General features: G+C 38.6%; 1 protein-coding gene across 1 annotated transcript in view; it reads left to right on the forward strand.

Moving 5' to 3' along the window:
- The window catches only part of atad2b (ATPase family AAA domain containing 2B), a 98,454-nt gene that overhangs the window by 5,383 nt on the left and 76,897 nt on the right, over nucleotides 1-16,174 (forward strand). The window contains exons 9-19 of the mRNA XM_038286119.1: nucleotides 29-130; nucleotides 433-544; nucleotides 2,389-2,504; nucleotides 2,751-2,925; nucleotides 4,565-4,653; nucleotides 7,350-7,509; nucleotides 10,359-10,449; nucleotides 10,619-10,930; nucleotides 11,462-11,612; nucleotides 12,280-12,466; nucleotides 12,562-12,747. Coding sequence (XP_038142047.1) covers nucleotides 29-130; nucleotides 433-544; nucleotides 2,389-2,504; nucleotides 2,751-2,925; nucleotides 4,565-4,653; nucleotides 7,350-7,509; nucleotides 10,359-10,449; nucleotides 10,619-10,930; nucleotides 11,462-11,612; nucleotides 12,280-12,466; nucleotides 12,562-12,747 — 1,681 coding nt within the window. The remainder of the gene's footprint in view (nucleotides 1-28; nucleotides 131-432; nucleotides 545-2,388; nucleotides 2,505-2,750; nucleotides 2,926-4,564; nucleotides 4,654-7,349; nucleotides 7,510-10,358; nucleotides 10,450-10,618; nucleotides 10,931-11,461; nucleotides 11,613-12,279; nucleotides 12,467-12,561; nucleotides 12,748-16,174) is intronic.

Genomic DNA, 16,174 nt, shown 5'->3' on the forward strand with positions numbered 1-16,174 from the left:
AAGCAGTAATAGAGCTCTACTTTTCCAGAGTGAAGAAACATGCCATTCACAGCAGTGACACCACATCATCCTCTGATGAAGAGCGCTTTGAGCGAAGGAAAAGCAAGAGCATGACTCGGGCCAGAAACAGGTGATAATTGTTTCCCTCTCCATACCTTTTATCTCCATTACTCTCTGATGCTTTTTTTTATTTGAATTGACAAAACGACAGTGTTTCCGGCTTTAGCTTTGATATTTATATTACCCTTTCATATTTCAAACCGAACTATAATCGGTGAAAATTATTTCCAGCAGCTTTGGCTCATCCAGATTTTCTTTTTTTTTTCTTTTCAAGTTTCTCTAATTGTTTGACAAGTACGGCAGTTAAATTAGTTACATCTTTCATCCCTAGAAGCATGAAAACATTTCTTACAAGTAGATTTATCCCAACAGATGTTTACCTATAAACTTGACCGCTGAAAGCCTGGCCAGTGGCGTGCTGCGCGATCGTGTTAAAGTCGGTGCGAGCTTGGCTGATGTGGACCCCATGAACCTCGACAACACGGTGAGTGATAATGCCAACACGTCAAACTCCACTGGAATCTGGAGACTTAATGTGTTCTGGCACACCAAGTATTACTCCAATCTGTTTCATATTTTGTCTCCATACAACTAAAAACTTGGGAGTTTATGTTGTAGAGCAAAACAAGGAAGTGAAAATGCAATGATGCATTAAAAAAGCTGAGTTGCGTGTGTTCATTTTCAGGCTGTGGCAGTTTGATTCTTCTAATTTACAGTAGTAGCCATTAGAAATTTCCCTACTTACCTTGGTTGGTCCTTGGCTGGTCCCTTACAATTCTTTTTTAAACATCAATATTTGTACTATTGTATTCTTTCTGTCATGGTTTGTGGACTTTAAGATCTAAAGAGAAGCGTCATCTACTGGTTAGACCCTGTAATTCAGTGAAAGGGTGGAGTCAGATTAAAAGAAATATGCAAGAGGGGTCACTCCAGTGGCTGGATGTTTTAGGGGATTTTGTTGGGAGTTGGAGGTAAGTGTCCAAACACCAGCCGTTCAGCTGAGAAGTGACATTGTGAATGGCTGCTACTGTAAATCTACTTTCATCAATTAGCATCAGTTGATGCATTGATTCAACACCCAACGACTCGATGCATTGATACGTCCGCAAGAGTATCGATTCATGTTTATTTTTTTCCTTCTGTCTATTTTTATCCATTTGCTCATACACGTAATTCTGACTCCTGTGCTGCGGTGGTGCTAAACCTATTTTGCCCTCCTACCTCGCTTCCTTTAGCCACTACCCTCCTTCTGCATGCACACACTTGTGTAAACAGTAGGCAAGACAGACATGGCGGATTCTGGAGTATCGAAAATAATCGAATCACTGGGTCAGGAAATTGATACTGAATCGAATCGCCATGATGGGTGTGATTTACACCCCTACCCGCTACACTCTACTTGCATGGTTTAACAAGGTGGTAGAAGCATGATCCTGGGGGAGACATTAATTCAATAATGGAGGATGAATATGAGTCAACCTCCCAAATGGTGTCTCATTTTGCAAACAAACAGTTTGAAAATTCAGTTATTAGATGTGAGGATCTATGCAAAACAGAAATTGAAAGAATTGACAGGTAGGTATGAATTCTGGTAGCCTCTTGAGACCATCCTAATCTCGCGAGCTTTCAAGATTTCACTCGCTAATCAGTCTGGAGACTCCGTTGAAGAAAATTTGGAGCCGTTCACCAAACAAACGTCCAATCAGCGTTGGCTTTGAGGCGGGTTGAGGTGTGACGCAACGAGAAGCGCGGCAGTTCAGTCTAAAGAACATGGCAGCTTAAGCCGATGAAACTAGCGTTAGTGTGGCTATCGAGCAAGTTTTATCGGAATTACAGAGTATTCCTTCACTGAAAGAAGAGCAAAACACTGCTCTGGAGGCTTTTCTCAGAGGAAAATATGTTTTTGCTCTTCTCCCGACTGGTTTCGGCAAGAGTAGCCTGGCTGTTAGTACGTCATATGCTTCGTTGATCTGATTGGTTTATTTGGCCTGTCTATCACCAACATAGGCCAATCACCTAGCCAGTATTTTCGCCCCTTCCTAAAAATTACTTCAACCAAAAATTTCCAGATGGATATGCGGAACAAATCCATCTGGCGGAGTCAGGTTAGAATTCTGGAGCTCTTCGCTTTGATTTTGTGCATAAGTTTCCTTTCACTTTACAACTATGCCCTACTTTGTTGGTCTCAGAAAAGAAATTCTGGTAAAATATACATAAAAGTGAAAGAATTTTAGGCGTTACATTTGTAAAAAGGAATATATGTTCTTTGTTTGTTGTTGGATCAAAGTCAGTGACTGACTTTCATGCAGTAAAAAATTTCCTCCACAGGTGAAGTTTGACAGCGTGGGAGGCCTCAGTAATCACATCCAGTCACTGAAGGAGATGGTGGTGTTCCCTCTGCTCTACCCTGAGGTCTTTGAAAAATTTAAGATTCAGCCTCCCAGGTGAGAAGAACTCAAATATGGACTCAGTTATTATTTGATTTCTATCAAACTTATATCATTTAGTCAAGAAGATTTAAAGAAAAGTTCATAAATGCAATAGTAAAAGAAACAAAAAGGTTTTAGAAAGCCAAACATAAATATTTAAGAGGGTTGATAAAAATGATTGATGTGTACTTAATGGAGAAATCAGCTGTGCTTTTGGAGTGTCCTGATTACAGACTTGATGTGTTCTGCTTCTGCTTTCAGAGGTTGTTTGTTCTACGGACCACCAGGAACAGGAAAGACTCTGGTGGCCCGAGCACTTGCTAATGAGTGCAGTCAGGGAGACAGGAAGGTTGCCTTTTTCATGAGGAAAGGAGCCGACTGTCTCAGCAAATGGGTCGGTGAATCTGAACGGCAGCTACGCCTCCTCTTTGACCAGGTGAGTAACCTTAAGGCTGGTGTGTTTTAAACTTCTCAGGTGGTGTCACAGCTCATCACACACACACGACTGTACAGACAGTCTTTATGTACCATGGCGGATTATATTGAGAGAGTGGCTTTTTATTTAGTGTGATGAGTGGGGATAAAAAAAAGTTTTTAGTAAGAAAGTACGCCTCAAAATGTCATCCATGCTGTCACTTCATCAGGATTATGATTCTACCTCTAAAATAGGGTGTTGTAGTTTTTCCAAGCTGCAGATTGGAGCACTGGGAAATCCCACTGACATCTCCTGCAAGTCAGCCAGTCACTTGGGAATATCCCTCTACTGGAAGTTAATTTTTTTTATTTTATTTTTTTGCTAGGTGGTAAAAGTTTCAAGTTCCAGAATAGGAAATAAAACTTAAAAATTTGATATTTGAAAATATTCTAAGTAAGGCGTGTCTGGGTGGCGCAGTGTTTAGCGCACACAACCCATGTATGGAGGCCTTAGGCTGATTTATACTTCGAAACTCTATGTAGGTGTCGCTGTGAATGCAGAGACGTCACCGCCCCCTCCACAGACACTCTGCTGCACCTCTCCCAAATTATAGGTGACAGCAGACAGGAGGGCTTCTGATTGGTCAAATCTACATCTGCTCTACACTATGCGTATTTCCTGTTTGGTACCTTGCCGACTTGTTTTGTTCGTATGACTGCAATTGCGGAAATCGACTCGTAAAGTCGTAAAGGACCAGCTAGAAGAGTGAGGTGCGCGAGAACGCTGGGACCCTTTTTCTACCTGGATCCCCGCTCTTTTTCACCCTCATTTCCCTCCGTCGTCGGACAAACTTGCTCCTATTTTTCACCGCCTCAGCCGTATCGAGACCCACAGCTAGTTTGTGATTTTCTCCTTTTGCGTTGTGGCATGGAATAACATATTGAGCATAAATAAAAAATATTTGTATCATACCTGCGATAAGCTCACTGCGACACACTGCTGCGGGAGTGTAACCAGCCCTTAAGTCCTCGACGCGGCGTTCCGGGTTCCAATCCGGCCTGTGGTCCTTTCCCGCATGTCTCTCTCCCTCTCTCATTCCACCTTTCCTGTCAGCCTACTGTCCATCAAAATGAGCCACTAGTGCTGTAAGAACTCAAAAGAAAAAAATATATTCTAAGTTGAAGTAGGTATTAATTACAAGCTATTTCTGACAAAGGTGAAGTATTTCAGTGGCATGATCAGAGCACACTTGTCCTTGTACATGAAAAAAAAAACATTCTCCTGACTTTTTATGTAAGCTTCAGTGGAGTATAACACCTTTATTTGATTATATATTTTTTTCTTTCTTCATTGATTGACTCTTCTTTGTATTTTTTTAGGGTTTTATACTGATTTTTATAGTGAACTTCTCCAAGCCATCCTCTGATTGGCTGATGTTTTGAATTTAGCTGGAAAAGTTCTGGATTTTTGAACTCTGGTATCTGATTTAAAAACGCTTAACTGTTGATCATCGAATTATTCACTTTTCTGCAGGATGTTGTAATATTACAACTGAAAATATGCAACATAAAACAACAAAAAGCAACCTAATGTTGTTTTCCTTGAAGCATGTTTTTTAAAATTCCATTGTTTAAATTGAGCGTGTTTGTGATGTTCCCAGGCTTACCTGATGAGGCCATCCATTATTTTCTTCGATGAAATAGATGGTTTGGCTCCAGTTCGCTCCAGCAGGCAAGACCAAATACACAGGTAAGGTGATGATAGCTGCCAGCCATTTGATCAAAGGTGGATAATAAACCCTTATGACTGAAATGTGTTCAGATGGGCTAGATAGCCTTAATAGCATAGAAAAATCAACCATTTGTTTGCATCCGGCAGAACTGTGTGACCATTGTCATCATTTTTCTTTAGTAAACAAAAATTAATGCAATGGTAAGGATGGATAACGTTGTGTCTTTCTGTGTGTTTATAGCCGTTATTTTATATAGTATACTATTTATATATTATACAACTAGCTTTGCTAATTGGTCTGTTAATATCTACTGATATACAGGCCTGATTTGTTTACTTAAAAGTAGTACTTGAAATTAGAGCTGTACCTGTTGGTTTAGTGGCAGGCGTCCAATTTCTAATTTATCAATTTGAGGAGATTTTCATTTCTTTTAATAATAATAACCATTACAGTTGTAATGTATGGCTTGGAGGCCATTGATGAGCTATAGAAACCTGATCCTTGAAGCTCTCTCTGCACTTATCCTGACCTAATCTGAAGGCCACCTGGAGTTTAGAGGTTTGTTGGGATTGACTCTTCAGAAAGTTATCGACCTCACTGTAATACGCACGTCAGCATCCGCTGCCCTTGCGCTGTCAGTTTAGGTGTCCAGCACTTGGCTGAGTTGCTGTCGTTCCCAATTACTTCCACTTTGTTATAACTCCATTGACGGTCGAAGGTGGAATATTTTAGGGCTGGACCTGATGCACAGGTGGCCTCTTTGTTATGCCACACTGAGCTCCTGAGGGCCTCCTGCTCTTTCTGCAGGTGCTTTGTTTAATACAGCTGTAGTGATTGGAACACCTGATATCACTTATTTTGATAGGTGAGCGAATACTTTTTGTCAATTTAGTGTATTTTATCTTGGAAAACAATTGAAGAGGCTTTTGTCTTTCTCTCCTTGATGAAGCCACTAAAGAAGCTGCTGCTGCCTTTGGTTCATTAGCTTTCCTTTGACATAAAGAGTACACCAGCATTAGTGTATCTGTATTTGTTTAAATGTGCCTTCTCTGCTCCCAGCAAGTTAGCTTTTGCTGGAGGTTTCTTCCTGTTAAAGGGGACCTCTCATCTTCAATGTTGCTATTTGCTCTGTGGAGACGCGTTTTTACAAAACCAAAAACTTGATCTAATTAGCTTTGTTTCCTCAGAAACCTTTAAAAATGTTTCGACAATGAATCAAACTGTACTTTTTTTCTACAGCTAGGACTAAAGTAGAATAAATGTAACAAACTTTGGATCTACAGGATTTTTGCCACCACATTTTAGTGTAGCGATCACTATGCTGGAGGTTTACACCGCTTTGCTGAACTTAGGGGATCTGCTCATATAAAATGAGCACGTCTGCTCTTTGACTGACATCAGGGCTCCTCACAGGGTTCTGTCCAGTGCTTAACCAGTGCTAGCTCTGAATGTTGTCAAAATTATGCAGAAATAAAGCATGCTGAATTTTAATGATCTTATTGCCACTAGAAACTGTATTTTGAACACATGTATCCCTTTTTTACACACATATGTATATGAGAAAAAGTGAGATCAAACTTGAGCCTCGCAGCCTCCAGACTCTCATCGTCTCAGACTTAATCTGCCGGCAGGTAATCTGTCAGCTGTAACCCAGGTCCGGAAAGAGGCTGGTCCGTCAAGCCGGTGGTCTTTTGTTTTTTCTCTCTCTACCATATACCACAGACAATTGCTGCTGCTCAGGTGTGTAGCTCTGCCTGCAGGTGGATCAGAGCATCATCTCAGTTTTACATTTTGCATATTATTGAACGTCGCCTTCGAGTATAAAAGAAAAGATAGAAAGAATTGGCCTAATTAGAGAAGAGGTGAGAAAGAAGATATGTTGCAGCAGAGAATGATGATAAATGGCCCTCTGATCCCCGCTACGCTCCAAAACACCTGTTGAGAACACCAATCTTTTTATATGGTTGGTTTGAAACGTCTATAAATTTGTATATTGAAGTTTTTCTTAAAGTGCCTTGAGACAATATTCATTGTGGGCTGGTGTAATATAGATAAAGTAAGTTAGATAAAACTGAGAAGTGCTGCTGTTGGTACACTGGGAGGAGGCCTCGGACGTGCTGGAGGGACTTGTGTCTCTTGGCTGGCTTTGGTGCGCCGCAGGCTTCACCCAGCAGAGCTGGTGGTGTCTGGAGAGCAAAGTCTGGGGAATAAAAGGGTTTTCGTTCTACCAGTCAGCAGTTAGATATGGCCCGATTAATTGAATACTGACTGGATGTTTAAGTTTCCAGCTGGCTGGCCAGGTCAGTTAGTGGAACTTGGCTAAAGCTTTAAAGGAGTGTTTTAATTCGGAAATATAGTTTAAAAACTAAGACTGTGCAACATCGCTGGGAATTGTATCCTGATATAAGCCTTTAATAACAGCAGATATCAATCATTGATTTATTCATCTTTTTTTTACCTTACTAAAATGACCAGGGGAAACGGCCAGGATTGAAATTGTGACCCAAACCCCATTGAATTAGCTCAGCAAACGTTTAGAATACTTTCCTCTGCCTACATCCCCCAGATTGTTTTAAAATTCTGGATCGGAGTTAATTAAAATTATAGATCATTGTATCTTAACATTTTTTTAAATTATTGATCAGGTGTGCATCACAATATATAATAATATATAATGTAGTCTGTTTGTATTTCTGTTTGGTCTCCTGTTTAGTTCTATTGTGTCCACCCTGTTGGCCTTAATGGACGGCCTGGACAGTCGAGGGGAGATAGTCGTCATCGGTGCTACAAACAGACTCGACTCTATCGACCCTGCTCTCAGGAGGCCTGGACGCTTTGACCGGGAGTTTCTCTTCAACTTACCAGACAAGAAGGTGAGGCTGAACAAAATTTGGAGGCTGTCAAATGATCACAGTTTTGTCTGGCCATGATCCATTTTTCTTTTCTTTTTGGAATAAAGAGGTCACATTTTTTATTTAATTCTGTTTTTCTGGAGCTATAAACAATCTAATAATAATATAATAAATAGATTGAAGCAGGCTGCCATCGTGGGGCGCCCGAGGAGTAATCGGTGGTTAAGGGTCTTTGCTCAGAGACGCAGAGTGACAGTCTGTGGGAGTGGGTTTCAAACTCACAACCTCAGGATTGCTAGCTCTATGCCCTAACCACTAGGGGCCACTCCCCCTTAATATCTACTCATAGATATTTATCAGTGTTCTGGTATTTAAGAAGCTAGAACATTTTTTTTTTTTTTATATGAACGTAAAATTCAACTCATAAAGTTCAAATTGTTTTTGTACTTTATATTGCTTTTTTTTTTTTTTTTTTTTTTGGTATTTTAGCTTCTAACCTCTAAGGAAATTAAGTTTTGGATATTTTAAGACAAGCTTTAATAAATTTTTGTAATAAAAAAAAAAGGAAAATAATTTTTAAGATTATTCAAAAAATGTTTTTTTCCCCAACATGAAGACTGCTCTTTTAAATGTATGTGATAAAAAAAAAACTTACTAACTGTCTAATTTATTAATTCATTTATTTATTTTTTCTGACAATAAGCATCCCTATTTTCATCAGCAGAGTTCTGTTCTACCTATTTCCTAAAATAAAGCTCAGAACTAATCATTTTTCCACATTTAGTTTCTGTACATTTTATTTTCTTAGAAGCCTAGTCTAGGACTGGATGATATGGCCACAACTTTTAGCACAATTAGGGCTGAAACATTTAATATTATTACTTGACGATTATTTCAATAAACAGATTAATCCGATTGCTGAAATAATCATCAACTATTAATTGATTAATTGTTAAATGGAGTATAGAGACTAAAACGTGCATTTAGCTGACAGCGAACCAAAAATATGTAAACATTTTGCATTTAATATAAAAAATGTTTGTCTGTCAATATAATCTATCTAGAACTTCTCAAGTGGAAAAGTTTTAGTTTCGCCTGGTTTAATTTCATAAAATATCTTTAAGGAACCTTTTGCTATCCAAATATTAATTAATTAATTAACTGAAAAAATATTTGCTTGATCGATTTGCTAAATAATTGCATGGTTGCAATAGATGCAGCCCTAATCGCAATATATTTCCTAATTTCGGTCAATACATAATAATATTTTTCAGTCCATGGCTTCTTGTCTGTTTCTGTTCAGCCTTCTTTATTTTTTCATGATTGACTCTCATATAAATGAGAGCAGCCTAGGCTCTAGGCTCATATAAAAGACAAAAACACCTTAACCTGAAAGAATATGTTCTCAAGCCAATATAATGAATTAGTAAAGCACCTAATAACAAGGTCTGAAAGTACAATCTAAAGCTCCCTAAATAATTCTCAGAATTCATCCTACTAAGGCTTCTCTCTCTACCCCCCCCATCGCTCTCATCTTGAGTTATGTTGTTCTATTTTATTCAATAAAGGCTTGTTTTTTATTATTTTACTTCTCATCTTTTCAAAAAAACCAAAACAGATCCCAGCTCCACTTTTTTCTTCTTCCTGGGCATAGCGAACATTGACAGCAGCAGTAATGTTTGAACCTTCATCTAAGAAAAGAACAGCTCACTGTAAACTAAATTAACCAACTCTCTCAGCTTTTCTTTCTAACTGTAAACTACGTGATCAGCTGTTGCTCTACAACTAATGGACTCTCTACAGGGTCTGCAGCAACAGTTGATCAGATGTTGAAGTTTGAGGCATTTGCAGGGATATTTGGTCATATTATCATGGGCCTCAGTTTGTAGCTATAACTTGCCACATTGAAACTAAGTAACACAGTTTTAGAGCTGCGGAGCTCAGGCTTCCTGTCTGCTGTGTACGTCGTCGCTCACGTAGTCAATGTGCTGCGGCTCTTTCTGTTCGAATGGAATCATCTGTGCCCCGAACATCAGTCTTTGTAATTTCATTACAAATGAGTGCAAAACGGTTCATATTCTGCTTATTTTGAAAACTGCAAAGTTTCACAATTGTGGTATATGTGTTCGTTCACATGATAGCTTTGAGGGAAACGCATGAGATGTATCCGTATTTCAGCGACAGCTCTAATGGGTGCCATCATCCTCCTTGTCTTCTTCCTTGTCTTGTTACATGCAGTAAGGTCCTGTTGCTGATCGTGTGACTGTAATAGGGGAAAAAAAAGTTTCTTATTGCAGCTTTGCAAAATCTAAGAATTATGACCCAAAAAAAAACCTCATCAAACACTTCAATGAAAAACTTTTCTTTTTTTAATTGCAGGTTTTCCACTTGGCAAGTATTTATAATTTGAGCTATTTGATGGTGAATAGAAACATAGATGGTGAAAAACGATTTAACTACAGCTTGCATCAAAATACCCCAAATATCTTCAAATGTTGTAATTGTTGGTAAATAAAATTATAATGCGATAAATATATATTGATATTAAATTATTGTCCAGGCCTACACTTGGCTGATTCTTGAATTTCAGCCTTCTACACAACGGTTTCAGATTAACTTGTTGTCGATTGTGAATTAGGATTATATTCCAGATTTTTTGAGTCACTGCAGTAGGTCTTTCTAAGATCAGGAAACTTCTTGTTCTTATCTGTGTTTTTTTTGTTTCTTTATTCAAACCAAATGCCTCTCTCATTATTGTGTGTTGATTTGGTTCTCTTGCATAATAGATACTTACAATGCTTTACATATTGTTATTACTCAACATGATTTACTTTGTAGTAATTGATGTGATCCTCTGTCTGTTATTCAAGGCCAGAAAGCACATTCTGGAGATTCACACGAGGGACTGGAATCCCAAACTGTCTGAGCCATTTCTCAATGAACTTGCAGAAAAATGTGTCGGTAAGAACCAAGAAAATATAAAAGATAAGATTTTAAAGATAAAGTATACAGTGTTGGTGCTGATTTAAAGTTAGGCTAAATGTTCAGAGTGTATTAACAGAAATACTCGGTGGTAAAACCAAACCAAAAGGAGAGAAATAATCGACTGTTCATCTGCCTTTTTTTTCAGGCTACTGTGGTGCTGACATAAAAGCACTTTGCACAGAGGCAGCCTTGATGGCGCTGCGCCGTCGATACCCCCAGATCTACGGCAGCAGTGTCAAACTGAAGCTTGACGTCAAGTCCATCATCCTGGGGCCTGGCGACTTCAGCAAGGCCATGAGGACAATAGTCCCAGCCTCCCAGAGGGCCCTGGCTCCCCCAGGCCGAGCCCTCTCTCCCACCCTCAGGCCCCTGTTGGCCAGCTCCTTCTCCTTGGTGCTGAAAGCTCTTCTCAGAGTCTTCCCCCATGCTCAGTGTACCGACAAGGACAACACTCAAGGTAAGAACGGGCAATTTGTTGTTCCACTCATCCGTTTGACCTTGTTTTCTCATCTCAGTCGTTCCTTTGGCTTCCCATCGGCATGTTGCTGTATTGAATTGTCTCTGTTTTCCCAACCTTATTACCACAGCTCTTTGTTCTGCCCTCCCACACTGATCATATTGTCTATTCTCACCCCACTTCCATCTAAAGGTGGTACCGTGGAGACTGGAAAGCACATCATTGTGTGAGCACAGTAACGCTCACCCCCGTCCACAAAGGAGCATTTAGAGCAGATTAGGCTTAATGGAAAAAATCACCAATTGGGAGTTGTTCTGTTGAGGAAGTTGAACTTGCTGCACCAGAAGTGACACGTGTGTTGTTTACTTGTACGGGATGTAGCTTTGTGTCTGTAAGCCTTTATATATTAGAGGTAAAGCTAGTTTAATAAAATATTCCGGTAAAAGCAAACCTGTGTTAGCAGATAACCAACAGTAAAGTATGTTACTGTTGATTAATACTTCTTTAAAGTGGTGTTCTTTTCTATTATAGGCGGCGACAATCATCTGCTTTTAGAGGACTTGTACAGCGATGATGACAATGAGGATGGCCCTGCCTCCATTTATGAAGTTCAGCCTTCTGCATCCCCAAAGAGTCAGCTTTCCTCTTCAGCAATGCACAGACCCTTTCTCCACTTCTCCTCGTAAGTGGGGAAAAAAAGACAAGTGTGTTAAAAAGGAACAATTTGGTAAATACGTTTATCTAAAATAGCAAAAGAACAAGGCCTCGACTACTGGAGATCAGCAGAACAGTCGTGAATAGAGAATGCAGTGTTAGACTTTCAGGACTGCCTTAAAATATTTGTATTATTTCCCCCCAATTTCTAACACGGGGGATAAATTTCACACTTTGCCTCTGCAGACAGTATTTTGTAAGCAGTGCATAAGATAAATTAGTTTGAACTCAGCCTGAACATGAAATATTGGATCAGTTTTAGAAGGTAATCTTTCTGAGAATTAATAGTAAGTTGTTTTTTTTTTTTTTGGTCTAACATTTGATGTGCATTTACAGGCCCTTGCTAAATTAATAATAGCACTCTAATTCCTTACTGTTTTTGATAGATCAATATACAATAAAATAATTAAATTAATTGAAATCCTTGTTTTCTAGCTAATCAAGTACAGTTGGGAGTATCAGAAGTTTTCTAAATGTGCGCTTTGTCAATCTGAACCAGCTGATGTAGCGTAACGTCTCACTGGCTCACCTGATACTTTGGATATTTAAGGGAGAAATATTGTCTGATTCTAAAAGGTTTACGTTTTGTTTCCCTAAAGTGCTGCACAAACTATAAAAATGCCATTTGTTTCTAGTTCTGCACTCCAACAGCCCACAGCCTATCGGCCCCGCCTGCTCTTGGCAGGGGCCTCAGGTTCCGGACAAAGCTCCCACCTGGCTCCTGCCTTGCTCCACCACCTGGACAAGCTACCAGTGCACCGCCTGGACTTGCCCACTTTGTACTCCGTCAGTGCTAAGACGCCAGAGGAGTCCTGTGCTCAGGTAAAAAACAAAAGATGAAGACAGTTTTCAGATTATGGTTTAAAAAAAAACCCTTAGTTTTAACAGCTTTGACGTCTTTATCTTCATTTTTGCAGGTTTTCCGGGAGGCTCGTCGGAGCGTTCCCAGCGTGGTGTACATGCCTCATATCTCAGAGTGGTGGGACACAGTGAGTGACACTGTGAAGAGCACCTTCCTCACCCTGCTGCATGATGTGCCATCCTTCAGCCCTGTCCTCATCCTTGCAACTGCTGAGACTCCGTACTCAAAGATGTCAGAAGAGGTAGGAGACACGGTGACACTTTGTGTTTCTCATGAAGCTCTGCCACGGAATAAATCAAGATTGTTTGTGAACACATATTTTGATAAAGACTTTTTGGTTGGCTTCTTCTGTTACATCTTTAAAAAAAAAGTTTTTTTCTAATTATCCTTTGTCTGAGATCATACACAGCCATCTCGTTGTGTGTTCGGGTGTAGGAGAAGGTTCAGTAACAGGAAGTAGAGAAAGTTAGAAAAAAGTGTAAAAAAATACTCCAAGGTCATCTCTGGTTAAGTGACAGAAGGGTTTTAATTAGGTCTGGGGTTTGGCAGGCTGGTCTTGATCCTAGGCCACATCCTCTGCATAGACTGAAGGCTTGTGTTTCTGCTGTGCGTGCTTATGTGCCTGGTGGTTTGGCAAGGCCTTTGACCCTGGTCCTGATCCAGTCTAACTTCAGGTCATTCTTTCTGTTTTTGGCTTATTAAGACCGAGGCAAATGAACTGCTACACCCTCAGAGAGTAATCTCCTAATTAACCTCACCACTCTAGTTTCACCTTTTTTTTCTTTTGTGGTCATTTTCACATTTCCTTTGTGATTCTTTCTAGTTCTATTGAAAATAGATTTTGTTCTATAGCGGCATTTTATCTGAAACCTAATACGAAAGCATTCATTTTGGTTTCTTGCTCAAAGAAACCAAAAAAAAAAATCAAAAAAAAAAAAAATCTAGCGTTTTTCTTTCTTTGTGTCATTTTTTTTTTGTTTAGATTAATAAATAACTCAAACTAACCAGAAATGAAGCATATTGGATTTCTTAGTTTTTGTCATTGTTACAGCCAGGTTTTTTGATGTCTTCATTTCACCTCATTAAAAACCCGTTTATAGTAGGGCTGCAACTAACGATTGTTTTGCTAATCGATTAATATGTGGATAATTTTTTTTAAATTAATAATACGGTTACAAAAGGTTCCTGAAAAACGATTTTTTTTATAAAGAATTAAACCAGATGAAACTTAAGCTTTTCACCTTGAGGGTTTCTGGATAGAGCACTGATATTGTTTTTTTAAATAAAATGACTCCTTCTGCAAATACCTCAGACAAGGTTTGGGCTTAAGTAAATCAGCACCAGATAACTGTCTGTGTTATGATGCTTTATATCTGAGATATTTTATACAGTAGAGATAAGCAACATCTGATTTTACACATTTTTTATTTAAGATTTTTTTTCACATTTTTTTGAAGAGTAGAAAATGTTTGCTTTGATTCAAATGTATTATAATATAATCTATATTTTTATTAAGCTACTGTTACTTACAGTTTCCATGTTGCACACATCTTTTTTAAGATTAACTGTACAATTCATGACAGTGTTCTTTGTTTCTGATAATGATCTGAGCTGGAGCTAATTAAGACTGCAGTCATGATTATTTTAGTAACTGATTCATCTAAAACAAAATTATTATTGTAGTCTAACATGCCTCAATAAACTAAAAAAAAAAAATAAAATAAAAACAGAGCTTTATTTAACACTAAGAATGCCTCCTCTCTGAGTTCTGGATACAGCATATTTACAGAAAAAGGCTCTTATCCTAAATTTATAATATATGTTTTTGTTCAGTTTCGGCTTTGCAGCAATGAAATCAGCAGCGATTCGGAAAAACAGATTAATTCAAGTGTGAAAACAAATTTGATACGCTCGCTTGAAAGGTTAAAATCACAGATTTTATCTCGTCTTCAGTCCTTTGTTTTTGTTTTTTGCATCATATTATCTTTGATGGTCAGAGTCAGAGTGGGTTGCCATGGTTTCTGACTGGTTTCTAGCTTACTGTTTTATCAGCTTCAGGCAAATTGTGGCCATACGGCTCACTGAGAGCGAGGCTGACCTAATCAGACACGCAGGGATGGGTGTCATGAGTTCAGGTCCTCACAGACATCACCAGCCATTTTAAATGGGGTCATGGTTAGTGCTGTACATCTAACCAGCTGTCTCCATATTTGCTTTACCGTATATACCCTAATCACTGCACTTATGAGAAAACCAGCAGTTTTCACAAATTGTTTATAATCTTATTTTTTTTCCAAAATGTTAACCAAGGACCCACTGTTGTCATCTCTAGTTTTGGCCTCAACTCTCTCTGTGATCTGTAGTAAGTCTGATACTACAATCTTTAATAGATGTGGTCATGAGACTCCATCAAACAAGCTGAATATCTTGGAGGTATGCAAAGTGTGAGCTAAAAGTACCTGGAATTCATTGGCAAACAATTATCCCCGATGGTTAATGGTGATTTGAGTTTTCAAAAGAAGCTCTGCCTGTTTAGTACAAAACATTGTTTTCAGTTAGTCTGAGTCTAGATGAGCTCAAGCAGACTTAATGCCAGGTGACACATACTCTTAAAAAGAATACTTTTTTTTTTTGGCCCTTTAAAATCACTAATATAATATATTTTTATTAGGATATTAACGTAGATAAAGATTTTTATTTATATATATATATATATATATATATATATATATATATATATATATATATTTTTTTTTTTAAACATTTTCCAGGCCTTGATGTCTGCATTTAAATTTTTATTTTTTTTTTTTATCAGTTCAATATAAAGAAATGCAATACAAATTATTTTATGCTTAATTCAGGCTTTCAGCAGAGGGGGATGTTTGATAATTGATATAATTGATTCAAAAGGTGCGTAATCTTCTGCATGTTGGATTTTAGCAATTATCTGTGTTTAGTTGATAAACACAGCAGTTTCACTCTGGAAATGTTTTTTTTTAAACATAGATATGCCTCAGTCGATAATCTTTTTAACTAAAATGGCTATTTGATTGCCTTGTTTCACTCTCCGGCATTGAAAACACAGTGACAGCTGCTTCCTTAGCTCCAAACCACAGCAGGGAGCAAACAACATCCCTCCACAACCAAATAGACTCTGCAGGCTGGGGTCCAGTTCTAAGGCTTCCCTCCCTCCCTTAGCAGCTGTCCATTTCCCTCCAGTGGGTTTTACTCTCTATTACAGCCCAATAAAGTGGAAATGGCTCCATCATGGGACTGTGAAAATGACATATCTGTAGTTAGAGAGACTTTGTTTTGTATTTTCAGCCCTGTTGGCAATAAAGAGGAAAACATGATCAGACACGCATAGAGGGCAAATATTTCTAAGTTGGAACAGCTCTAAGGTGCATGGGGGTAGAGATGTAGTATAATAAGTGTTTTCTTGTGCTATTTGTAGTTAAAATATTTGTAACATGTAGAGCAGGCATCTTTAATTCCAGTCCTAAAGGCATAGTGTCTTGCTTCTTTTAGAGCGTTCTGTTTCAACACACCAGAGTCAAAACCTTAATCTGCCGGTTAAGGTGATGCAGATTTCTCTTTAAAGCAACACTGTAACATTTAAGGTCAGATTAGACTTGTGCAACCGCACACATCAAATGTCACTTCCGTCT

Source organism: Cyprinodon tularosa, unplaced genomic scaffold, assembly GCF_016077235.1.
Source record: "Cyprinodon tularosa strain WSP-4 unplaced genomic scaffold, ASM1607723v1 ctg22, whole genome shotgun sequence".
Taxonomy (NCBI): Eukaryota; Metazoa; Chordata; class Actinopteri; order Cyprinodontiformes; family Cyprinodontidae; genus Cyprinodon; species Cyprinodon tularosa.